General features: G+C 40.6%; 1 protein-coding gene across 15 annotated transcripts in view; it reads right to left on the reverse strand.

Annotated features, from left to right (window-relative positions):
* Enox1 (ecto-NOX disulfide-thiol exchanger 1) overlaps positions 1-27,581 on the reverse strand; it is a 554,869-nt gene that overhangs the window by 52,303 nt on the left and 474,985 nt on the right. For 14 of the 15 annotated variants that reach the window (XM_074043338.1, XM_074043336.1, XM_074043331.1 and 11 more), the window contains 2 exons: positions 22,107-22,214; positions 11,010-11,066 (listed from right to left, as the gene is read on the reverse strand). In XM_074043338.1, coding sequence (XP_073899439.1) covers positions 11,010-11,066; positions 22,107-22,214 — 165 coding nt within the window. The remainder of the gene's footprint in view (positions 1-11,009; positions 11,067-22,106; positions 22,215-27,581) is intronic. The other variant, XM_074043328.1, reaches the window with a different exon arrangement.

The raw sequence follows: 27,581 nt of genomic DNA on the forward strand, positions 1-27,581 counted from the left end.
TGTACTAGCAAGGCAGGCATTCTACTATTTTAGCCATACCTCTAGCCCCTTTTGCTTTGGTTATTTTGGAGACAGAGTCTCACTTTTTGCCCAGGTCAGCCAGGGCTGCCATCCCCCTTTTTTATACTTCCTGCCATAGCTGAGATGACAGACATAAACTACCATACCCAGCTTTTTTCCATTGCTATGGGGTCTCACAAACTTTCTTCCCAGGTTGGCATGGACTGTAATCCTCCCAGTCCTAGTCTCTCACATGGCTGATCAATGTGATTTCTTATGAACCAGGGTCAGGCAATTGCTAAGTGTATTTTTTTTTTTGGAGTTAAAACAGCAGAAATATTGATCATTTGGACTAAATATTTTTAGACATTTGGATCCTTCAGTTTAATTTGACTGGAACTTATTGAGCTTCTGCCACCGTTATTCCTCAAATATTTATGGAGTATCTATTATAATGGTAGCTTTTGTGTTAAGCCACAAGATACAAATGGTGTAAGAGTTGAGAAGATGGCCAGGCATTCAAAATGTGTGTGATATAAGCTGTGACAAGACCATGGATGCTGTAGAAGCTCAGAGTGGCACCGAAGCTGGCCTTGGCTGGAGAGTAGACAGCACTGTTACTCAAAGTGTGGTCCACATACAGGTAACACTAATAACTTAGGCATTTGTTAGAAATGCAGCTTCTCGTGCCCCAGCTGGGCCTACCCAATCAGAAACTCTGGGGTAGGACCCAGCACTCCATGCTTAGAAAAGACCTCTCATTCTGTTGCTTACTAAAGGCTGAGAAGTATTCCCTTGGAAACTGGAAGTCTTATATGCACACAATAATTAAAACAAGATAAGATAGACCAAATTACAATCTGTAAAATAAGAGGGCTGGACAAAGTAATCCTTATTATTTCAGTTCTAACTTTCACAATCTAAACATACCTTGTAGCTAACTGGAGTGAGATGTGTTTCTTTTTGCAGTCACCTGCAGATAATATGCACAAGCAAGGCTCTGTTCTCTCTTCTAACCATCAGAACAGACTCAGCACTGTGTGAGGCCACTGGAATGCCTATGTCAGTCCCTTCACCAATAGATAAGTCTTTCAAATGTACCTGTCCCCACAGGCTCATTACTGTGTTAGGTTCTATGAGGGATACATACAAATGCCTGCTCTGAAGAACTTATACCTGAGTTCTTAGACGTGAGCCTAAACCTGTCATGTCTGGCCTATTGAAAATGATGGGGATGATGATAAAACACTTTGGGATTCTGGAGAAGATGGTATTAATTTGGACCAATCTTAGGGTAAGGCCCCAAGCAATGGGAATTGAAGCTAAGCTTAAAATATAAGTGGAATTTGCATTGCAGGCAGAAACGATGACATGATAAATGGAGGAAGCTAAATTATCAATAAAAAATCTAATTATTTAGAATTTGTAATGAATGGTTCAGCTAGCTGAATTTGACCTATTGGCTTAAAGGCATTTATTCAGGATACCAGGCCAACAGTTATTCTGTTTTTACCAAGAAGACCAATTTGAATACTGTCATATAAAGTGGTCAGGAACAACATGTGTATGTGTGTGGTTGTGTGTGTTGGGGAGGGGAGGGCATCATGGCTTTATACAGTCACACGTGCAAGCCTTTCTCATCTTTCTCAGTGTTGGCATGGTAAAGAATTGCCTGAGCAAATTAGATTCTGCAAGTCTCATAAACATAAGTAGCTCATCAGTATCCACTGAACAGTCTGGAAACTGTCCAGACAGAGGAAGCCACTCTGTAATCTCCCAGGGAAGCTGACATAATAGGAATTACGTGATGCTGAGTATAAGACCACAAATCTCCCCACAAGGTCAATTTCAGGGCTAGGAAGGCTGATTTTTTTTTTTCGGAGGGGGGAAAAAACCCTAAATGAACAGAATTTTGAAAAAAAAAATTGACCGAGTTTTCTGAGGCTCATGAATATTTTTGCAGGGCAAACTGCAGAGTTTCTGGGACGGATTATCATTCTCAGAAATGGATGAGGGGATGAGGGCAAGCCTCTCTGTAACTCTTCACCTGTTTACAAAATGTGGCTGTCTAGAGAAGGTAACAGAAAAAGACCTGCCTGGTTTGATGCCTGCACAGCTAAGAACCACAGGAACTTTCACTGTCTTTCTAAGAAAAACATATAAAGCCCACAGATACCTCTTCTTTTGCACAATAACTTTCCTTCCAAATTTTACCCCCATCCTCGCCTCCTGCTTTAGGGATTCACACCAACATGCAGCTTGTTGAGGTCTTAAAATGTGCCATACCCTATGTTACATTTAGAGCCACAGGTGGGAGGTTTGCAGCTTTCTTGAAGGTTTGTTTAACATGTCTAGTTTGGCTATAAGCACAGAGGGTAGATGAAGCTGCCATTCGTGGTCCCGAACTCACACCTGGGGCCAGGACTTGGGAAGGCACAGAGAGGGGTGTTTCCATCCAAGCTGGGAAGAGTTTTGAGGCTGGAAGGATTAGGAAACACTTCATTTGGTGTTGGGCAATTTAATTTTTAATTTCCAAGTCCAAGCTGTGCAGTTTCCTCCAGAAAGTCCATTGATAATTTTATTTGTAGACTGACATCTGAGCTTTTTGTTTTGAATTCAAGAGCCTTCTTTTTAGTTCAACTTTTAGGAAGTACAAATGTTCATGAAACCCCAAACATACTTTTGGTGAAAGCAGATTTTGCTACTGGAGTTGGCAGGGGATCTAGTGATGGTTTACTGCTGGCCAGAGCTGATTTAGAAGGGCTCAGAGGCGAGAGACAGAGAGCCATGAAACAGAGAACTCTTCTTGGCCCGTCTTTCCTGCCCTTCTCCACTTTTTTCTTCTTTCTACCTTTGCACCTACTTTTTTACTTTGTCATCTTCATACACATCTCCTCAAACAAATGCTACAGCCCAGTGAGTTATGTGGCAATATGATGGATGAGGTCCAGAGATAAGCAGTGAGTGGAGAAAAAGAGAATGGCTGCCCTTCCTGACACTGTGGAGCTATCCCAGGATAGCCAGGCAGTGCCAAGCAGGGAGTCCCTGGGGAAGACCTGTGGTGGGTACAGATAATGCTCACCTTCCTAGTCTTTCAAGGTTAGCAGAAACTAAGGGCTATGGAAATCACTGTCTAGTTTTTAATATTCTAAGTATTAAAAACAGACTTCTAGAAGGCCCTGTGGTTACTGAGTGAATACAGAGCTAAGGAGCAGCGAAGTTCACCTGTTGTACACCTTGCTCCTGGCTGCTAGTAGATGACTGACCCTGGCAGGGACTGAAGGTGCTGGAGCAAAGGGAGATCCCTGCTCTCCCCCACTATCCAGTGAGGCACTGGCATGCTTTTCTCCTTCTGTCAACCTTCTGGGCTCCTGGCCCTGTTTGCAAATGCTACTGAATAATAGATCCTGTGTTTGTTTGCTAAGCTGTATCCCAAGTGAGGCAAGAGCCTTCTAGGTTTATGTGACTTTAGAGTGATACTGTTTGCATCTAAGTCATGGCTGTATGTGTGTATCCTCATCTCTTGCTAGAGGTTTGGGGCTTACACATAACATCTTGGCTGTAATTGGAACTGAAAGCTTAATATTCTATTTCAGGTTAGAACTCATTTTGTTCTTTTAATTGATCACTCTTCTCAATCTCAATCTCTCTTACTCTCTGGAGAGAGCAGAGAAGCCTCACTTGTGTGGTGGCCTGATTCCATTAGCCCTAGCCTAGAATTCACAGAGCATGGGTTTTTCCATCCCTAGGCCACAAAAAAGACTGACATGCAGTTCACAGTACAAGACCCCAAATAACTTATATAAGAATTGTTTTTCTAAATTATGTATGAAGTGTATACGATTTGTCTTTCTCTTCAAAGTGCAAATACACTTCAGAGCTATTTTCCTCTCCTGGTGAGGAGCTCAGCATGCTCTCTATGAGGTAATATCCACATGATTATGGGATATTTACCAAGCAGGGGCTAAGCTTTAATCTTTCAAAGAATCAGTGGATCTTTCTCTATCTCTAAATCCCAACCAAGCACAAAACTTCTCCATGTATAACACGCTTAAATGATGAATTAACCAATCCTTGTTACAGCACTGCATAATCTCTATGAAAGCAAAACCAAATAATATTTTAAAGTCCCACAGTAGATGGAAAAATAACTATAGTACCTCTGTAGCATGAAATATTAGGCAGTTATTAAAAATCATATTAAGACAACACATTTAATAACATGGGGGAATGCTCCTGATTTATACAGAAAAATAGGCTGTAAAATTGTCCATATGATGACATATATATGTGTATATAGGTATATATATGTATATATATTTTTACCATATATATATATATATATGGTATGTATATATGGAATATGTAATACATATGTAATATGTATATATATTTAATGTATATATATATATACACCGGATATATATACATAATATCTGGTAAAAATGGAGACACCCAATGGAGAAAACACAAAGATGTAAAAGGTATTTTTGAGTGGCAAGATTGCAGATGATTAATTTTTTCTTAATATTTTTCTGTACTTCTAAGTTTTCCTCAAAAAGAAACCAGAATTTTTAAGACATAAGTATTTATGTGTACTAGTTCTGCAGATGTTACCAGCCTTCTTTTCTAATAGTTGCATTTGCTTTTACATCAGATAGGATAACCATGAACCTTTTAGGGGAAGTATGCTGTGTGTTCAAAATGAATAGCTTTTGTTCAGATCTTGGTTTTTACCTAGATAGGCATTCATGTGCATGTCTGACCATTTCACATGGTGCTGAAATTCTTATTTCCTTCCCTGTTTTCCCTATCTTGGCCTGAAGGAAGAAGGTATTTCACTTCTCTAAACATAGCTTGCCGGTGTCATTAAACATGTGCTAATCCTATTACATGCTCCAGATCCTCTCTTGGCCCACCAACTCCTGTCCTTATGGAAAAATCAAGTCCCAGCTCCCGGCTTCAGCTATGAAACACTGTCACTTGACAGTGAGGTCTTGGGCAGGAAACTTCTCATGAGCACTGACTGGAAGCAAGGACACTTGCCATGGAGCTGGCTTTGCTCATTCTGGACAGCACTTCCCTGTTTACCCCTTTCTGGGAGCTGTGTGTGTGCTGGGAGGGATGTATCAGCAAGGACAAGGACACTTCTAGTCACTTACTTTCTCAAGGGTGATGGGGTGGGATGTGCGTGGCTTTCCAGGTGGAATTATAAGTTTCATGACAAATAGCAGGGCACTAACAGCAGAAAACATGGCAAAGCAGTTGAAAGAAGCCAGCTATGTGGGTTGGGGTAGAGAGGGATGGAAAGAAAGCAGCAATGTCACAGGAGCTGTAACAACAGGAAGAGGCCAGTGGTAGGTGTGAGCATCTCTTATATACAGGATATAGGGAATGCTAGCTCATGAAAAGTGCACCTTCTTGATTTCAGGCACCTATAGAGCAAGGGTGACCCCAATCATCTATCGTTCTGCATCCATCTCTCTGTGAAGAGGAGACAAAGTGGCTACTGATTTTCTAACTGAACACTGGAGGAAGAGGACTCTTAAAGCTCTCTATGTACCACTTGTTGTAACCTACTCCCACCAACCCCTCCATCACCTAATGGAACCAGTCCTTCCAGTAAAGATCTTGCCTCAAGAGAGTTACCTTGAGCGTTAGTTCCACAGTGCTATGGATCTGAAGAGGTCTGCATCTGACAGAATGCAGTGGGACAACGAAGTTTGGTAAATGTAGGGCACAAGGAGGACAGGGAGTAAGCTCCACGGGGCTCGGGAACCTCATTTTGATTACTCACCAAATGGCCTCCAGAGCCTAGTACAGTGCCTGGTGTGCAAGGCTGGCGTGACCTGTGAGCACTGTGCTCACAGGACCCTTTGAGGTAGGTCTGACTATTCTTTATCTTAGAGGTGAGAAAAGCAGAGGTGCAGGAGGTCAGCATATGGCTTAGGAGCACTGGTACAGTAAGTAGCAGAGCCAGCCAGGGCTGAGGTAGCTTTGTTCCCAGAGCTGTTCTTAACTCTCCTCTCTGCTGCTGCCCTCAATAACTATTTGTGGGTTTGTTGAGTAAAGGAGGGAAGGCAGGCTGGGTGGGAACACAAACAAAAGGGCTCTGTGCAGGCTCGGGCAGCTTGAGCTGGGCAGAAAGGCAGGCTATGAGGAGAATGGGGAGGAAGATGGACAAGCTGGGGGACTTTGGGACCATGTAGCAAATGCCTGCTAAGCTCAGTCCTCACTGGGACTTTGATAGAGCCATAGGGTGGGCTGCAAAGGTGCAAATCCTTACTCTGTCCCTAACCATCTTGTCTATTCCTTTCCTAGTTCAAGACTGTAGGTCCCTAAGGCCAGGCCACACACAAATGGCTACAGGAAGATAGCATAGGACCTGAGTTGTTCTTCCCCTTTGAAAATAAGGTCCAATCTTCTGGTGGAGTTGCTCTGACTCACATAGCCTAGTGAATAGTATGTGTTCTTATCTCATGCTTACCTGCTTGAAGGATGAAAGCCACACTGTCCCCATTCTGAAACTAGACAAAGGGCTCGGTCATATACATCATTAAAATACATGGCTAACCATAGCATTCTGCTGCCATGTGCTAAGCTTGAACAATGTTTTTGGCACAGTATCTCTTCCATGTGCTCCTAATGTCTTTACTCTGACAGATTTAAAGACAGCTCCAAGGATTTACCTTCCTGAGGACATGATGTGAAAAACTGAGAAGACTTTTTTCTTTTGTGTTTTTGTTTTATGGTAGGGTGGGGAGGGTGTTCTGTTTGACAGTGGTAACTTCAGTATCTGTAAAGAAGGTTCTTTACAGATTGCAAATGATTTCTCTAACCCAGGCATGGAAGGCTGAGCTGTGTATACAGAGGGATGTGGGGTGGTAGCTTTCCTAAAACAGAAACAAGGACAAGAGGAGAGACAAGCGGGGAAGTCTTAGCCGAGCTGTTCTCTACACTCCCAGCATCAGTACCCACTTGGTGTCATGCCCTCACCTTCTTTCTTCCCCTCCACCTGCTCTCCAAACACAGGATCCCAGGTGGTGATACCACTGGGAAGAAGGTCATCAAAAAAGATGCAAAATGAATACTGAGCATCTTTTTTTTTAACTTAAGATTTTTAATATCTATTATACAAAATTGTCAGTGACCAGGCTAGTTATTTTGGCAGTTCTAGAGGTTAGAAGACAGTGCAGAGGTGGAGATCAAAAGGAAATTTATAGCTTTGTATTCTAGGGAAAAAAAATGGGGTCTGGAATAACTTAAATCCCTAAAAGAAGTGGAGTGAAGGCTAGTTTTAAAGTTAGGTCCATGTAAAATATTGAACCGTTTGTTTGCATTAACAAATCCAGTTCCAAACACAAACAAACATGACAGAAAATCAACAAGTGTGAGCCTGAACTGTGCAGTCCTTTGGGGAGCAAGGCCTTTGTAGCTGACCCTGCTTCTCGCCGCAATGGTTTTATGTTAGCCTTCAGACAACTTTTCTCTAGGGCACGACCTAACAGAAGATATTTTGATATGTGGGGGAGGTACTTTGGAAGAGTGTATCTGTATTTAGATCTCAAGAATGATGGATCAGGTGTTGATCAGAGTGTTGGTGCTCAGTAAAATGTAAAAACAATAGAAAAGTAATAGTAACACACCACGAGCTGGGTGACTCCAGATTTAAGCATAAGTAAAAACTGTAAAACCAACTTATCTTTTAGTGGGTCACTTCAAATGACTCATGGCTCCAAAGGAGTGCAGCAGTCACACTAATGTTCTGAATACCAAGCAATTGCAGAAGTCCAAAGTTCCCTGCTAGACTTCATGATACCACTTCTAATATACAGAATCCTCCAGAAACAAATTATGAGAGGTGTGGCCAAGACTGAAGGGCAAGTTAATCACAGTCTTATTTATAATGGCAAAACATAGGTGTATAACTCAGTTATTTTATGTCTATATTATGTAGTCACTGAATTATGCCTTTGAGGAATGTTTGGTGGCAAGAGATATACATATTGACAAATCAAGACAATATAATAATATTTATTCATTTATTTATGGGTTTTTGCCTCTGGTCATGTAATGACGGGGGCGGGGAGGCAGGGAGCACTAAAATAGTGTTAACAGTGCTTATCTGAGGAATGAGCTACTAAGTTAATTTTCTTTGCCTCTGCATTATTTTCTTTCATGTGCAAACTTCAGAAATTTTTTTTTATATTTAGTAAGACAAACTGTTTTATAAAAGCAAACATCAACTCTCACAAGAATATCCAGCTAAGTTGGTACCAGTCACAGTGTAATGATTACTAATAAATGATAAAGTATAAAATGCCTGCCCCAGCTGCAAATAATTATAGTGGAAAAACTCCTGAGTTCTCAGTCAACAGTCCCAGGGCCAGAGGCAGTAAGCTTATGATCTGCATTAAAATTCATCCTGCCAAAGTCTTGCCTGGCACATTACACACCACAGATGCTTGAGGAGGGAGTGCATACCTGTTGAGTACACGCTCTAGGCCAGGTGTCCACATCTGTGGTTTTCTTAACACAAATGAGGAAGGTGAAGTTCACAAGGGCTACATAACCTGCCCTCAGTCACGTGACAACTCAGTAATCAAACTGGATGAGAGCCTCTCTGGCTTGAAAGCCTTGTTTCTTTTAACCACTATATGGCTGGTAGCTGATGGCCCCACAGTGAGATGGAAACTTCATTTTTCCATCTCATTGTACACATTTTAAAATATCTTTACAAAGTATTTTGTTACAGCTTCTAATGCCTGGCCAAAATAAATGAGTTTTTGTTTCTTTGCTTTTACCTAACTCCAGTGGAGATACCAGGGAAACTGCCAAAGGAGACATAATCACAGACAGAGAAGAGAATGAAGAGAGAATAATCTACCTTAACAACAGATGCAGAGACTGCAAAGTAGCCCAGCCTCTGCCTGGTGGGGAGGGGCTTCAGCAGGACCTGTAGCTCTGTCACTTCCCTGACATCTACCTGCCCTCAGTCAAGGTACCTCTTCCTTGGCTGGGAATGGCCATCTCTCAGCTGCCATTTCTTTGAGCTAATTAAAAAGTCTACCTCACAGACCCTAGAAAGGTATCTTTAAAAATCTAAAAACTTTCCTCCAGAAGAGACCAAAGACCTCTAAGCTAATCTCCCTTCAGAGTTTTCATTTGATGATAGTTGACTTTTAACATTTTCCAACAAAGGGCTTAAGGGGCAGATGGCAAACCAGGCCTATATTTATGTGCATCATCTAATTTAATCCAATCAACAAATGAGTTTACAATTGTACCAACTTCTTACTCAGACAGAATTTCACCATCTCAAAGTGCTTCCACATCCATTATCTCATTTGCTTCTCACAAGAGCCCTTAAGGAGGTAAAGGCAGGAAACAGTGACCCTACTTTACAGACCAGGAAATTGAGACAACATCCACTTTGTCTGGCTTATTGGATTAGACAGCAGCTTCCTTGGAAGGTGCAGAGGGACTGGCTGAGTGGAGTCGATATAAAAGCTTTGGTGGAGAATGTGGCAGCAATGTGTCCCTGGATCACAGGATCCTGGAGAAGGCTTTAAGGTAAGGACAAGGTGGTGAACTGTGAGATGTGAGGACAAACTCTGTATGTCATAATATTGCCAATGGGGGGGAGTGCCACACGCATGACTCCTTCCTCCAGCTCTCCTTCCTCTCCGTTCATCAATGTCAACCGAGATCCCAGAGATCCAGGAAGCCTTTTTTGGTTACCCAACACAAAGAAGCCATGATAATAATACTTTAAGACTTTCATTATCACGATGAGTTTTTTAAGGGAGGCTTTTCCATTCTGTTCACAAATGAGTAAAATGAAGAGCAGAGAGGTTAGGTAACTTGTCAAGCTGGCACAGTAAATAAGCTGCAAAGTCTGGATTTCAAACTCTATCCTGCCCACAGCACCTCTCCCTTTTGAACACATCATATCCTTTCTATCATCATGTGTGCAAGTCCTCAGCTGGAGTAAAAGTTCCTTGAGAGCCGACAACATACTTTCTTTGAAATCCCTCCCCTCCCCTCCATGAACACAGTGGGACCCCAATAAGAATCCCATGGTAAATATCTGTTGGGTAGAATAGTAATTACAAAGAAAGATTTTTTTGTGTGGGGGGGGGAGGGCTCAGATTATTAGACTCTCTTCTGTATATAATTAAAATAAGAGTGAATGCAGAATATATAATTTCTCCTAGCATGAGCTTCATCAGGCATTCATCACCACATCTGACTCTGTGTTTACGTGAAAAGGATCGCTTAGTAGGCATTTCCTGTGACGAGACTAATCAAACACATACAGATATCAGAGGAGACTTTAAAAAGCCAAAAATAAAACCACTGGACGTATGGAGAGACAATGATCTATAAGGTACAACCTTGCATCTGAGACTACAGAACTTCCAGGACACAAAGAATATGTGTCTCCTTGTTGGCAGATGGATATTTAACAAACACTAAGAGGGGAAGTCACAGTGCTAACTGGAATCCTGCACCATTACACCTTACACTCTATCAAGAAAACAGATGTATCATGCTAGTGTTTTGGGCCAGAAACAGAAGAGAAGTACATTTTCAATGACTATTTGGGAAGGGTGAGGTGCTTTAGTATCTCTTCAGCATGTCAATCATTTAGTTAACATCTTCACTGGTAAGCAAACTTAATAAATATGTATGTAATATGCAACTTATTACCCTGCTGGATCTCATTACATTTTCCCACCCAACTCATCATTACTTTATAGCTTGGGAAATATAAAGGACTCACTGAGATTAGAAGTTTTGATGGTGGGGATTAGTTTAAGTACTTTTAAATTGACATTTAGTAAACTAAGCTAACAAGACAGTGCCTATCTACCGAATTTTGTTGCCAAAGCCTATAAAATAACCATAAGCTACTAAGAGACAAGGAGTTAGGTTTCCTGCATAAAACATGGTTGGTTCAACCAACATGTAGCAAGAAGAGAAAATCCCAGGTTTGTGGTACCTACATTTGCATCCTCATGGCTGTGGCCATTGGTCTCCACAAATTCCTTGGTACCTTTTAACTGCAAAATTAAGAGGAAAAAAAAAAAAGTAAGCAAGAACATCTGTTAAGAATATATCATCTTGTTAAATGGTTTATACAAGGTTGCATTTTATAAAACTTCCAATGAGAAAAAACAGATGGAGCACATAATTCTAATGGATCTTATTGAAACCAGTTGAAACCAGTATTTTATAAAGCTTGAGGGCTGGCAAAAAAAAAAAATGGGTCTTGGTCATTATTTTTTAAACAGTAAGATTAGAAAACAGTTCCATAGGCATAAAATGTTTAAAAGTGGTTCTTAAGAATAATAAATGATTTCATTTCCTAGTTGGATTGCTATTAATTTAAACCCTGCAGTGTTTGCAAGTTGCCACCAGCTAAATGATGTTATGCTAACCGTTATATGGAATGGAACTTTCTGACTGTTTGAACATGCCACAGAAAATTGTACATGTCCTCCTAGAGAACACATCTGCATGACTGACACTGTCTCTAGACCCAACAAGAGAAGACAGTTCGGTTCTTGTCATAGAAAACACTCTTCTCTCTCAGAAGCTTAAGCGCAATTAGTGATCAGGAGATTTCAGGAAATCTTTAATTGGCCTTTGATTCAGTTCTGACCCAGAGAAGACCTCTGTGGGCAGGAAGCAAAGGAAAAGGACAAGCTGGCCTGGCAGCTGCTCGTGATGCACAGGAAGCAGCATGCCCTTTGCTGCCTAGTAGAAAATTCTTGTGGTGGGAAATAGTTACTTAAAATTTGAAAGAAAATAAAATCATGTATACCACCAATGTGTTAGATTCAGAACATTTTCTTTCTGGCCATTTGTGCATATTAAAATGAAAATGGGTTTAGTTTTTTGAAGGCCACTTAAACTCTCAGCAAGAAAGCCATATCCTGTCCATGCCAAGAGAGGGCTTTTGCCAAAGGCCTAGTGACATGAAGAATTTGAAGATGAGGCAGCTGGTTATGGATCCAAGGCTCTTTGACTCATTGTTAGATCAACCCAATTAGCAAAAAAAGAAAATTGACCAAATGTAAGGGAATGTCAGCAATATATTACATGTATAAATAAGAAAAGATATACCACAGTGACAGGAATATCATGCATGCATGAAAGGACATTAAAAATACTACCTTTTGCTAGGCAAGCAGTCAACCACTTGAGTCATGGCCCCAGCTCTTTTGTTTTTGTATTTTATTTTTGAGATGGAATCTGGTTAACTTTGCCCACACTGGCCTCAAACTCACCATCTATCTGTAATTCCAGCTACTCTCCCAAGTAGCTGGAATTACAGATCTGCACCACCACACCTGACTTAGCTTAAGGTTTCTTCCTCTTCTTCCCCTTTAATACCCTCTCTGTTCATCCCTCCTGAGGTCCCATAGCTTCCATGAGTTAGAGTGGAGTTAGCTCAGAAGAAGTTTCTCTTCTTCTGCAGCAGAAATAAAGTACTGTTTGTTCAATATCCACACCTAAACAAGCCAGTTACTCTCCTTCTGCTTTATATTAAATAAATTCCAGCCTCCTTAGTTCATGTTTCTCCCTGCCACCCCAGCAGCCCTCTCTGTATCACCCATTTATTCTCTTGCCCACTGGTATTGCTCAATCCTCTGTTCTCTTCTGCCAGAACTTCCACAGGAGCTCCTCCTCCTGCAGGTGCCCTTTCCCTGCAGCTGAAGCCACAGGCCCTGCTGCTTTGACCCCATGGGTCCTCCCTATTTCCTCCCCTGTTGCTTCTCTCCCTCAGCTGGGGCTGAATGCTTTTCTGAGGCGATATGGTTTGGTGAACAAGCTCTAGGTGTTGGAAGGACCATCACCATCCAGGAGATGAAGGCAAGAGTCAGCAAGGCGGGAGGGACCTAGGGGAGCTAATCTCGGCACACAAGGAAGGCCAGAGAGCACAGGGAGTGACCAGGCCTTCCTTGCAGGGAGGAGTTCCATGGGGAGGAGGGCCTTCCCTCAAGACCTAGCCTTTCTTGTCAGGATTTCCAGCCAGGGACAGCTGCTTCAAATGGCAAAATCCCAAGTCTTCAAGAAGGACATATATTTCCCTCTGCACATGTATGCACATGCATGCATCTGTTAAGGCAGTATCTATGTAGGCACTGAAAAAGTGTTGAGCAGTTATTCCATGCAAACCCAAAGAAAGCCTCAGCAGGCAATCCTTTTGGAGGTGAGAGGTGTGTTTTTAGTTCATGTCTGAGGGTGGGAGAAGGAAGGGATGTATGTACATTGCACAGCACCCTCTGCAAGGATGACCAGGGCAACAGGACAGGGGCTCTTAGGCTACAGTTTAGTAGTGGCAATAGCACCCAGGTACCATTGACTTCTGTGTGACACTGACTCCCCTTAGACTTAGGCATTCTTGGTGTCTTTGCTTGAAAACAGTCATTCCATCTCTCTCTCTCTCTCTCTCCTCTCTCTTTCTCTCTCTCATAATGGCAAATAAAGTGTGATGTTCCACCACTGCCTCCATGTGTGCTTTGCTCTTTAAAAATGCATGCCAGGGGAATTCCAAGATGGCGGCTAGAGGTAGGAAGCAGAAAGCGACCCTCCTATAGTGAAATCTTGGAGAGACGCTGGAGACACACTTTGCAGGCATAATCACCGAGAAAAGGCATAACTTTGACTCCTCCACATCTCCAGCCGGCGCAGAGAATCTCCACTTCACGTTAAACGGAGAACCGAGGAGGGCCCCCGGGGCCGCCAGTGGCCGGCGCCCATACCGCTTGGGAAGACGCAGACCAGGTGAGCTTCGCGGTACCGCGGTTCCCCCACAGACAAGCCTGGGCCAGAGCAGCATAGCCCCCTGGACGGACTGACCTCCACCCGGGAAAAAAAGAGAAACTGAGTACTAAGCAATAAGAACAGTTAAGACACGCTGTAAAGAGGGTGGGGCGCCCTGAGCGCTGAAGATTGGGGGAAGGGAATCCTTCCCGGGACTGTAAATAAACAAGCCAGGCAGGCCGGAGAGCCTCTGGCGGGAGCGGGGCGCGCCCAGCAACCAGGAGCGGGGACGCTTGTGAGAGGAGGAAAGACCCACTTCCCACGTGAACTGTAAATAAACATGGCGGCAGGCAGGAGCAGCAGCACCGCCCAGTAAGCAGGAGCAGGAAAGCTTCTGAAAGTGGCAGTGGGAGGAAAACTTCAGAGGAGGGGGGGAAGACCCACCTCCCACATGAACTGCAAATAAACACACAGGCCTGACAACGCAGGGGCAGTGTCACCTTTCCCAGTGCTTGGAAAGGGGAAAGCCTGTAGCAGAGGCTCCCGCACAGGAGAACTCTGAGAAAACAAAGCCTGTGGGACCAGGTGAGTGCTAAGCTCACCCCAGAGACCTGCATAAATAACGCCGCCAGCTACAGGCTGAGAGCAGCGGGCAGGCAAGCCACAGTTGCAGATACCACTCTCAGAACTGCCTCCAGACGCTTTTTTTTCTTTTTCTCCCTACCTTTGATGAGAGAACAACCGAATTACACCTGCAAGCCGAAAAACTTACTGAAACTGTATTGCATTTGAACTGGGGACACTTGCTGGGGCTTTTTTTTTTTTTTTTCTTCTGTGTGTGTGTGAGTGTAGTTTTGTTCTACTTTATGCATCCCCTTTGATGAGACAACTACAGAACAACATCTGAGGCACCAACTCCAGGACTGGAGATTGAGACGGACATCCAAATTATTAAGACTGAAATTGCATTGCATATAAACTTGGAAGTTTTTTTTTTTTTTAATTTTCTATTTTCCATTTTATTTTAATTCATTTTTATATATAGATATTACTTTCATATACTTATTTTTTATTTTTTTATCTTTGATTTTCAGTCCTCTCTCTCTCTATTGTCTGTCCAGCTTACTGTCGATTAGTACACTAACACTTCCTGTTTATACCTTTGAAACTCTCTTGTCTGATACCTTGTTCTGCTTTCTCCCTCTTGTCTGTATATTTGTTTTCCCCTTTTCTTTAACTTCTTGCTTTCCATCTCAGCTCACTCTTCCATTCTCAATATTACCATTGTTATTATTACAAGCTAGAAAATACTTAATTACACACAGTACAGGGACAGTAACAACACCAAGGACAATGACAGGAAGACAGAAAAAACAAGGAAACCAGTTTCCCCACAGCAAAAAATTAGTACAGGAACCAGAGGGGAATGAAGAGAACAGAAACTCAGATCCAGACTCCAACAAAATGAAGATAAACTATGCCAAAGGACCCAATGAAGCCCACAAGAATAATTTAAAAGAAGACATACTACAAGTACTCAATGAGAATTTTATAGAGCTGATACTGGATAGGGTCAACCAAAATGTACAGGAGACACTCAAGAAATTCCAAGACAATAAAAATAGAGAATTTGAAAAAGCAAAAGAAGAAATAAAGGAAACCATAGAAGCACTGTATAAACACCAAAGTGAAAGAGAGAACACAATGAATAAATGGATAAATGAACTCAGGACAAAAATAGACAACAATAAAGAAGAAAACAGCCAGGAAATGGAAAACCTCAGAAAAAAGAACGAAACAGAACTGCAAAACAAAACGGAAGGCCAATCCAGCAGAATAGAACAAACAGAAGACAGAATCTCAGAACTTGAAGATGAAATGGTAATTAAAGGAAAAACCGAAGAACTATTAATTAAACAACTCAAGACCTGTGAAAAGAAAATGCAAGAACTCACTGACTCCATCAAAAGACCAAACTTGAGAATCATGGGCATCGAAGAAGGAGAAGAGGTGCAAGCGAAGGGAATGCGTAATATATTCAACAAAATAATAACGGAAAATTTCCCAAATCTAGAGAAAGATATTCCCATACAGATGCAAGAGGCCTCCAGGACACCAAACAGACCAGATCAAAATAGAACTACTCCACGACATATCATCATTAAAACAACAAGTTCAGAAACTAAGGAAAGAATATTGAAGGCTGTAAGAGAGAAAAAACAAGTAACATACAAAGGTAAACCCATCAAAATCACAGCAGACTTCTCAACAGAAACATTAAAAGCAAGAAGAGTGTGGGGTGAGATCTTCCGGGCACTGAATGAAAATAACTTCAACCCCAGGATACTCTACCCAGCAAAGCTATCATTCAAAATAGATGGAGCAATAAAAGTCTTCCATGATAAGCAGAAACTCAAACAATATGTGACCACAAAGCCACCATTACAAAAGATTCTGCAAGGGATCCTGCACACAGAAAGTGACACCCAACTTAACCATGAAAAGGCAGGCAGCGCCAAACCACAGGATAAGAAAAAGCAAGACAGTAGAGAGTAACATCAAGTTAGGTACACACAATCAAACCTTCAAACAACTAAGATAACTAAATGGCAGGAATCACCACATACCTATCAGTACTAACACTTAATGTTAATGGACTTAATTCACCCATCAAAAGACACCGTTTGACAAAATGGATTAAAAAAGAAGATCCAACAATTTGTTGCTTACAGGAGACTCATCTCACCGACAGAAATAAGCATATGCTTAGGATGAAAGGCTGGAAGAAGATTTACCAAGCCAATGGCCCCCGAAAACAAGCAGGAGTAGCAATACTTATCTCTGACAAAGTAGACTTCAAACCTACATTGATCAAACGAGATAAAGAAGGACATTCCATACTAATAAAAGGGGAAATAGACCAAAAGGAAATAATAATCATCAATCTGTACGCACCCAATGTCAACGCACCCAATTTCATCAAACATACCCTGAAAGACCTAAAAGCATATATAAACGCCAACACAGTGGTTGTGGGAGACTTTAACACTCCATTATCATCAATAGATAGGTCATCCAAACAAAAACTCAATAAAGAAATCCAAGATCTAAAATATGCAATAGATCAAGTGTACCTAGTAGATGTCTACAGAACATTTCATCCAACCTCTACACAATATACATTCTTCTCAGCAGCCCATGGAACCTTCTCCAAAATAGATCATATCCTAGGGCACAAAGCAAGCCTCAGCAAATATAAGAAAATAGAAATAATACCATGCATACTATCTGACCACAATGCAGTAAAAGTAGAACTCAACAACAAAAGTAAAGACAAAAAACATGCAAACAGCTGGAAACTAAATAACTCATTACTTAATGAAGAGTGGATCATCGATGCAATAAAAGAGGAAATTAAAAAGTTCCTGGAAGTCAATGAAAATGAAAACACAACCTACCGGAACCTATGGGACACAGCTAAGGCAGTCTTGAGAGGAAAGTTTATAGCCATGAGTGCATATATTAAAAAGATTGAAAGATCCCAAATCAATGACCTAATGATACATCTCAAACTCCTACAAAAACAAGAACAAGCAAATCCCAAAACAAATAGAAGGAGAGAAATAATAAAAATAAGAGCTGAAATCAACGAAACAGAAACCAAAGAAACCATAAAAAGAATTAATGAAACAAAAAGTTGGTTCTTTGAAAAAATAAACAAGATTGATAGACCCCTGGCAAACCTGACTAAAATGAGAGAAAAAACCCAAATTAGTAGAATTAGGAATGCAAAAGGGGCGATAACAACAAACACCATGGAAGTCCAGGAAATCATCAGAGACTACTTTGAGAACCTATATTCAAATAAATTTGAAAATCTAAAAGAAATGGACAGATTTCTAGATACATATGATCATCCAAAACTGAACCAAGAGGAAATTAATCACCTGAATAGACCTATAACACAAAATGAAATTGAAGCAGCAATCAAGAGTCTCCCCAAAAAGAAAAGTCCAGGACCTGATGGATTCTCTGCTGAATTCTATCAGACCTTTAAAGAAGAACTGATACCAACCCTCCTTAAACTGTTCCATGAAATACAAAGGGAAGGAAAACTGCCAAACACATTTTATGAAGCCAGTATTACACTTATCCCAAAACCAGGCAAAGACACCTCCAAAAAGGAGAACTATAGGCCAATCTCCTTAATGAACATTGATGCAAAAATCCTCAACAAAATAATGGCAAATCGAATTCAGCAACACATCAAAAAGATCATTCACCACAACCAAGTAGGCTTCCTCCCAGGGATGCAGGGGTGGTTCAACATATGAAAATCAATAAACGTAATAAACCACATTAACAGAAGCAAAGACAAAAACCACTTGATCATCTCAATAGATGCAGAAAAAGCCTTTGATAAGATCCAACATCATTTCATGATAAAAGCTCTAAGAAAACTAGGAATAGAAGGAAAGTTCCTCAACATTATAAAAGCTATATATGACAAACCTACAGCCAGCATTATATTTAACGGAGAAAAATTAAAACCATTCCCTCTAAAATCAGGAACCAGACAAGGATGCCCACTATCTCCACTCCTATTCAACATAGTACTGGAATTCCTAGCCAGAGCAATTAGGCAAGAAGAAGGAATAAAAGGAATACAAATAGGTAAAGAAACTGTCAAAATATCCCTATTTGCAGACGACATGATCCTATACCTTAAAGACCCAAAAAACTCTACTCAGAAGCTTCTAGACATCATCAATAGCTATAGCAAGGTAGCAGGATATAAAATCAACATAGAAAAATCATTAGCATTTCTATACACTAACAATGAGCAAACGGAAAAAGAATGTATGAAAACAATTCCATTTACAATAGCCTCAAACAAAATCAAATACCTAGGTGTAAACCTAACAAAAGATGTGAAAGACCTCTACAAGGAAAACTATACACTTCTGAAGAAAGAGACTGACGAAGACTATAGAAAGTGGAGAGATCTCCCATGCTCAGGGATTGGTAGAATCAACATAGTAAAAATGTCGATACTCCCCAAAGTAATCTACATGTTTAATGCAATTCCCATCAAAATTCCAATGACATTCATTAAAGAGATTGAAAAATCTACTGTTAAATTTATATGGAAACACAAGAGGCCACGAATAGCCAAGGCAATACTCAGTCAAAAGAACAATGCAGGAGGTATCACAATACCTGACTTCAAACTATATTACAAAGCAGTAACAATAAAAACAGCATGGTACTGGCACAAAAACAGACATGAAGACCAGTGGAACAGAAAAGAGGATCCAGATATGAAGCCACACAACTATGAGCAACTTATCTTTGACAAAGGAGCTAAAAATATATGATGGAGAAATAGCAGCCTCTTCAACAAAAACTGCTGGGAAAACTGGTTAGCAGTCTGCAAAAAACTGAAACTAGATCCATGTATATCACCCTATACCAACATTAACTCAAAATGGATCAAGGATCTTAATATCAGACCCCAAACTCTTAAGTTGATACAAGAAAGAGTAGGAAATACTCTGGAGTTAGTAGGTATAGGTAAGAACTTTCTCAATGAAACCCCAGCAGCACAGCAACTAAGAGATAGCATAGATAAATGGGACCTCATAAAACTAAAAAGCTTCTGTTCATCAAAAGAAATGATCTCTAAACTGAAGAGAACACCCACAGAGTGGGAGAAAATATTTGCCAATTATACATCAGACAAAGGATTGATAACCAGAATATACAGGGAACTTAAAAAACTAAATTCTCCCAAAACTAATGAACCAATAAAGAAATGGGCATGTGAACTAAACAGAACTTTCTTAAAAGAAGAAATTCAAATGGCCAGAAAACACATGAAAAAATGCTCACCATCTCTAGCAATAAAGGAAATGCAAATTAAAACCACGCTAAGATTCCACCTCACCCCTGTTAGAATAGCCATCATCAGCAACACCACCAACAACAGGTTGTTGGCGAGGATGCGGGAAAAAGGAACCCTCTTACACTGTTGGTGGGAATGTAGACTAGTACAACCACTCTGGAAAAAAATTTGGAGGCTACTTAAAAAGCTGGACATCGATCTACCATTTGATCCAGCAATACCACTCTTGGGGATATACCCAAAAGACTGTTACTCCAGAGGCACCTGCACATCCATGTTTATTGCAGCACTATTCACAATAGCCAAGTTATGGAAACAGCCAAGATGCCCCAGCACTGACGAATGGATTAAGAAAATGTGGTATCTATACACAATGGAATTCTATGCAGCCATGAAGAAGAACGAAATGTTATCATTCGCTGGTAAATGGATGGAACTGGAGAACATCATTTTGAGTGAGGTTAGCCTGGCCCAAAAGACCAAAAATCGTATGTTCTCCCTCATATGTGGACATTAGATCAAGGGCAAACACAACAAGGGGATTGGACTATGAGCACATGATAAAAGCGAGAGCACACAAGGGAGGGGTGAGGATAGGTAAGACACCTAAAAAACTAGCTAGCATTTGTTGCCCTTAATGCAGAGAAACTAAAGCAGATACCTTAAAGCAACTGAGGCCAATAGGAAAAGGGGAACAGGAACTAGAGAAAAGGTTAGATCAAAAAGAATTAACCTAGAAGGTAACACCCACGCACAGGAAATCAATGTGAGTCAATGCCCTGTATAGCTATCCTTATCTCAACCAGCAAAACCCCTTGTTCCTTCCTATTATTGCTTATACTCTCTCTACAACAAAATTAGAGATAAGGGCAAAATAGTTTCTGCTGGGTATTGAGGGGGGGGAGCGGGAGGGGGTGGAGTGGGTGGTAAGGGAGGGGGTGGGGGCAGGGGGGAGAAATGAACCAAGCCTTGTATGCACATATGAATAATAAAAGAAAAATGAAAAAAAAAATAATAAAATAAAATAAAAATGCATGCCACAACAAGACTACATCAATTCATTCTGAACAATTCAGAATCTATTTTTATAACTGGATTTGGGTTTCAGATCAAAATAAAGGATTTGAGTCATTCTGAGAAAAAAGAAATTAGACTCTCCCCACCCCAGTTAAAACTGTATTTTTTAAAAATTAGGGAAAACTCAGAAAAGAACTACAGCCCAAAGATGCCTGATTCAGAGCAATTTTGGATCAGGTCAGCTTCACTTGCATTATCACAAAGTCAAGTTGGGGAGGACAGTAGGTCATTGTGAATTTAATCAACTAGAGTTTGCAGGTCAATCTAATACTTCTGAAATCATGCAGATTCAGCCTAAGTATAAGTTATTGAATCTATATTAATTATATAAAATTATTACTTTTATATAATGTTTTCCTTCAAAACCATAAAAGTTTAAACTACCTAATATCTTCACTTTTCTCCCATAAGTCACTTATATTTTTTGGGGAAAATAACTAAAAGATTATTTTTTGCTCCCAAGTCACTGAAAAAATTAAAAATCACTTGTAAAGTGACTGAGTACCAGCTGACTATGCCACACTTCATATTTTCTACCACTTTTTGAAGTTATTTATATGATATGAATAACCTTGTCATAAACTGTGTGTGAGTGAAAAGTTTAAGAAAACCTACATTTGGTTATCTGTGATTTTTTTCCCCCTAATTGCCACTTTTTATTTTGTTGGCAGCAGGGAAAGCCAGAAATTGTGAAGCATTTCAAGGGCTCTCCTGGCTCCTCCAGGGTAGACAATGGGGTTTAGATTTCACTCGCTGCCTGCTGAGTGATTCATCTTACCCTGCTGTTAGGCAATACCTTCCCCATCCACTTATCAATGTCAGGCCACACTTCTGTATCAAAGAAAGCTAGAGTGAAACTATCAGATTTGCAAACTTCATATGAAAGGTTTGTTGCTCACCACGGTCAGATAAGTGCCCTGATGCACAGGGAAGATACTTTTTAATGTAGTTATGAATCAGTCCTTCTTATCGTCTGCAGGGGTATCACGGATTATACTAAACTCATTTTCCTCACTCTTAGACTTCAGAAGAAACCAGCTTCTTATTTTGAAATATATCTGCACTGCCAGTATTTTAAAACTTTAACAAAATTAATTTCTCTTCTGAGAAACATTCACACAATGTGGGCGGGCTTGGGTAATCTATGTAGGGACAGGGTGACGACAGAGACGTTGAAAAGGACATTACAAATTCCACACAGCAAAGCTGCTAGGAAAATTGGTAGGGTTTGGGCTAAATAGTCTGCAGATTACCTTCACTTATGTTTGCATGGGTGGCGCACTAGGTAGTGTGAGTAGGGATGCTTGAACTTATTTATTTGTAAATGAGGGTGCTCTCCCTTACTTACTTGTTCTTGGAGGACTTTCAGCAATGCTTGTGTGTGGGACTGCTCTTCCTTTGCTTGCTCCAGTTCTGACTTTTTGTTGTTTAGTTCCTCCTGGATAGTCAGCAATTGCTGTGAAATGAAAGGATATTTAGCAGAGGTAGGAATGAAGATATTCAGAATTTCCTCAAAATGACAAGGAGATTTTTTTTTACACATTCTAGAACTTCATCCACACCACAGTTGACTTTCTGTGATGTGTTACCCCCCCTTAGTGCAGGAAACAACTGCAGCTCTGGACACACCATTAGGCTGTTTGTGACACTGATGCACAAAGCTTGTTTCATTCTTTGTGAAGACACCAGTATAGTCCTCTGGACAAATGCACATTTGTAAAAAATATGTAGAATCGTGTTTGTGAACAACATCCTCATAGATGAAGAAACAGAATAAACAATTAGACCACATGTCCAATTTTACCTCATTTTTGTATTAAAGTAAAGGTACCTTTATGACAGCTCCACAGAACTACTCCACCAGTGGCAGGTACCACAAAAGATCTTCTTCACCTTCTCTGTTATGATGGTGATGTTTTATTAGATCAGCAGGAACTGAAGCCCAAACTACAATCAATATATCAGCCAAGAAAACTGCTGATATAAGCTGTCAAAACACTAAGCTATGGCCTGCACTGCTATTTTTAAGCAGGGCCGCTGAAGGGATTTTTGTAAGCTTTGAGCTTCCCTTACCCTCTCTATGGTAACATGTGGAGGCTTAGCTTGTCTGTCCAGAGCCCAGTGCTGCCCTGTGCTGGTACTTGGTGACACACTTCTATGTTAATGTTTGCAAGGGCTGGAGAATGCATACAAGAGCTTCAAATGGACTCTGGAAACAGCCACCCTCTTCAAAGCTTCTTGACAACCAAAACCAGTTTGAAAAGACAGAGGAGCAGTTTTTTTCTACTGCACTCATGGTGACATATCACCATATTCCTGCCACAAAGGGGTCTATCTCCAGCATCTAGACTGCTTCTTTAGGGAATGGACAAGCTGGCTGCAAGCCACACGGCCAGTTCCTACCTACCAGAGCACTGCATTTCTCATGCTTACACCTACCAACTAGCAGGATTGCACTAGATCTTCAAAACCCCCAGCTTTGCATGACTTGGAGGTAGGAAGTGCTCAGAAACACACACTGTGCTTGCCCTTGGGCTTGCTACTGCTCTTCTATTTTGTATAGATTTAAGAACTTCCTTGGGGTTTCCCTGGCACAAATAGTGACAAACTTATAATTTTCCAAACACTCAGTACCTCCACTCTACCACCTGTCCATGACACCATCACCGGTGAGGCAATCACACATCCCACTGTACCTCTCTCTTGATAGTAGAGGTGACCCTGTTCCTTCATTCTTATTCACGACTGACCTAAGAAAAGCCCCAAGGTGGTCTGGGGCTATTATGCGACATAAAATGAATTTTACTTTTTCATTAGACAATTTCAATACCAATTTTTAATCCTCCTTTTAAAATGAGCCAAATGAGGAATTAGAAAGTGTCAACTAAGGTAGATGCTTTATGTTTGTTCATAAGGTCTTAAAACTTAGAAACAACTCATGCCCAGAGATAGGGGATTAGCTACATTAATGAATGTTATGCAGCCCTTAACAACAAAGCTGCACAAATTCTGGACATGGAAAAAGCACATAACACACTGCTTAGGAAAAGAGAGTCCAGGTTACCAAAAGGCTTAATTTAATTTGGCAACTTATTCTGATGAAGGATCTGGGTGCTGCCTCTGGATGAGGGTCTTTGGATCTTTCTATTAGTTTGGCTTGCCAATTTTCTGGTGTATCTGTAATGAGCACATACTGTTTTAGTAATGAGTAAAAATCAAATGAATTTAAGGTTGGGGGAAAGACAAAGGAATACTACTTAGACACAGCTCTCAGCTGTTACTAAGAAGTCCACTGGAATCTTCCATTTCATCTACACATTGTAACACTTCATCCTATGAAACCCCCCTTTCTCTCCCTCCCTCTGTCTTCTATCCTTTGACCCCATTTCCCATTTAAGTTTCCATCCTCTCTCATTCTTCCTTGGAATCACTCTTTTACACAAACCATCATTTCTCTCATCACTGCTCCCTTTACTTCTTGTGAGTATAGTCACTTTAATGGCTTATAATGTCTAGATTCTTATTTGAATGTATTTTCCAAAATGCATATATTGTTGTTCTGCATGTATTTTCAGGGATATTGTTGTATCTCCTCCTGCTTACAATGTTTTATGCTTTTAGGATTAACCTTTTTACATATTACCTATATAATATTCAATATAATACTGCTTTTGATGGCTGCCTAGTAGTCTATAGGGAATTTCCACTCAATTTTGCCATCTGATGAAGGGCACTCAGAGTATCTCTAATTTTCTCCACTCTGCACAAGGCTGTGACGAACATGCCAGTACATGCTCTCTTAGGTCCTGTGGGAGAACTGCCCTGAGACACATATCCAGTGGTGGAACTTCTGGGTCACAGGGCGTGCCCAGGAGGTAACATATTGAAGCTGTTCCACAGAGCGGCTACACTGGTCCGCCTGCCCACCAGTGGCATGTGAGCTGCTATGCTCCACATCCACCCAGAAAGCATTATTCAGGTTTCTCACTATTGCCAGTTATAGAATATAGAGATTCCTCATTTTTAAAAACTTCTGTTTTTGTATTCACTATGACTCTAAGCATCTCATGTTTATAAACTTTGGGGCTTTAGTATATTTCTTATCAGAGTTGTTAAGGGCAGTATTTCTAAATTCTGGTTATATATTAAATATTATCTGAGAAGCTTTAAAAAATACTGATTTCTGGGCTCCACAGGAGACCAATTAATTGGAATAACTAGAGGTGTGACCCAAGCATTGATTTTTTTTCTAAAACCTTCAGGGATAAAGTTAATGCATAAATAGGGACGAGAAACACTGTTTCCTTGGCTGCTCATCTAACCCTCAATCTGCTACAACGTGACTTCAGTCCCTAGCCTCTACTTAACTTGTTCTCATTCACATCACCAATGCTTTTCTAATTGCCAGCTCATATGCTGGGTTCTTTTCTTCTCACCCCATGTTTTCTCCAGTGATCCTACTTGTGCCTGTGGCTTCAGCTACACACTCCACGTGCTGGTGCTTTATAAAGCAGACTGCACAGGCTCTGCCCTTCTTACTATTCACTAGACCCTTAACTGTTTCAAACTGTGCCTGTCACCACAACCACATGCTCTCCTACTACTCACATACTGCAAATCTCCGCCCATGGAATCCACAGTTAAAACCTTTCATCATCCTCACATCTCCTTGCCTATTCCTCTAGCTTTCCTCCATCCTACCCTTGAGGCTACCTCCATTTCTTCTCTGGATTCTGCCTGTTACCACCGGCATTCATCGTTACACTCCTGAGAGAGATGCCCACCCAAGAATCAAAGTGCTCCTATGCTCAAAAATAATGTTAGTTTCCCAACCCCTAGAGGTAAAATCCATGGTCTTCTCATCCTTCTCCAGATGTGCCAGGTCCTCTCATAATTTATGACAAGCTTATGACCCAGAACTCTGCCTGGCAGAGTGCTATTCAATCTTTAAGCCCCCGAACTCAAACATTGCTTTGGCCCAACACCAATTCATATGATGCCTTTGTGCAACTGAAAAGAGCCCCATGCTCTAGAAAGACAAGACAACTCATGAGGACATGTTTGGGTAGTAGAGTAGGGACTTGGTTTCCTCTCACCTACCCCTTTGGCCTAGTGCTCTTGTCCAGGGCAAAACCTTTACAATAGGACTGAGTTCCTCCTCAATAAAGATGTCCTCTAATCACCCTAGCCATGTTAGTTCATCTATCTTCTAAACTCCCACCAAAGCATTGACTACTGTATATCATACTTCATATCTATCTCCCCAACTAGACTACTGTCACCAAAGGCAGAATCAATGTGTGTTTGTAGGTTATATGCAACACACTGTAGGTAGTAAGTGAATAAATAAAGGACGAATGAATGTTTGCTCTGGTTTCCCCCACTTCTACAGGATTAAACCATGGTTAGGAAAATGACAACAAAAACTACCTGAGGTTTCTACCACTGAGTAATTTATTGTTTTAGACATATGGATATATAAAACCATGAGAGAAAAATAGCTGCTCCATTTAAGGCATTTTGATTTATGACTCTGGCAGTCCCAGATATCCTTTTCATCTGAAGAGGACTATTTCTTAAAAGGTTAAACAATTCCAATCAATAGATTTATAATTATGTAATTTATTCCCTACTACCCACCAAAAAAAAAGAAAGAAAAAAAACTAGCACTAGAGGAAAAAATAAAATTAACAAACACCCATAGAATGTTTTGTGTGTTCTACAAAATTAATGCTTTCTTTTGTTTACAAGGTAAAAACTTATGAATCTAATTATGCATTCAAAACTGCTATTCTTCATTTGACTAGATGCCCTATAAAACCAGCGAGATTGTTCACAACTAGAAAGTTTAAGTCAGCCTTTCTGGTCCTTTTTATTGAAATTTATCCTCTCCAGTTTGAGTTTTTAAGTACCAACGTGTCTCAATTAAAGTTCAGCTAGAACTTAATCAGAAGTGTCTCCTGGTTGAATTGGCTGACTGCAGCATAATTTTAATTTAACATTTGAGAGTGTGGCATTAAACAGATGCACTATTACATTCTTTGGTGGTTACAACTGAGTGTGTTCCAATTAGACAATTATCCATATGTCAATCAAGTACAAACACTCTTGAAGACAATAAGCAGGTAAATAAATGCTGTACCTAACACATCTTGATATTTCTAGGCCACTGATTTCATAGGATCATTTGTAATGTTCTTTGGGAATAGAGACTTCAATGTGTAATGGGTCTTTCTTTCTGACAAATTCAAAGAGCATTACAAATGTTATTTGGAGCCCCAGAATAAGTGAGGTCACATCTTCATTTTTACAGATGGGAGAATCATAGGTGTATAGAGGTCACAATGTCTGGGAGAGACCTACCACTTATACAACTCAATTTTCCTGCCTCAAACTGTGATTTCTACCTTGGCAACCACACTGCACTGTCGATTTTCAATGGAAATTAGGACATGCCAAACTTTGAATCCTTCTAGCAACGACTTATATCTAGGCATACATTGTCCCCACTTATGAGCTAGGCTGCTGGAGCCATGCTATTGCATGTCCTTTTGTGAGCAACAGGGTGGATTTAACTTTCCTTTAAAAATTGCATCCCACTTTCTTATCGGTTTTTTCTTAAATCTTATAATTTTGTTACCATGGTGAAGTTTCTATATAGTTAACAGATTATATAAGGTTAGAATCTATGAAAGTCACAGGTGAGAGTGACTAATAAATACTAATACACCAGTAACATGGAATTGTAAGCTGACACTCACAGAATTGTAGTAACTTGGGAACCTCTGGCAGGTAGTGTGGAGCTGGGGGATGGAGGTGGTGG

Source organism: Castor canadensis, chromosome 10 (genome assembly GCF_047511655.1).
Source record: "Castor canadensis chromosome 10, mCasCan1.hap1v2, whole genome shotgun sequence".
Taxonomy (NCBI): domain Eukaryota; kingdom Metazoa; phylum Chordata; class Mammalia; order Rodentia; family Castoridae; genus Castor; species Castor canadensis.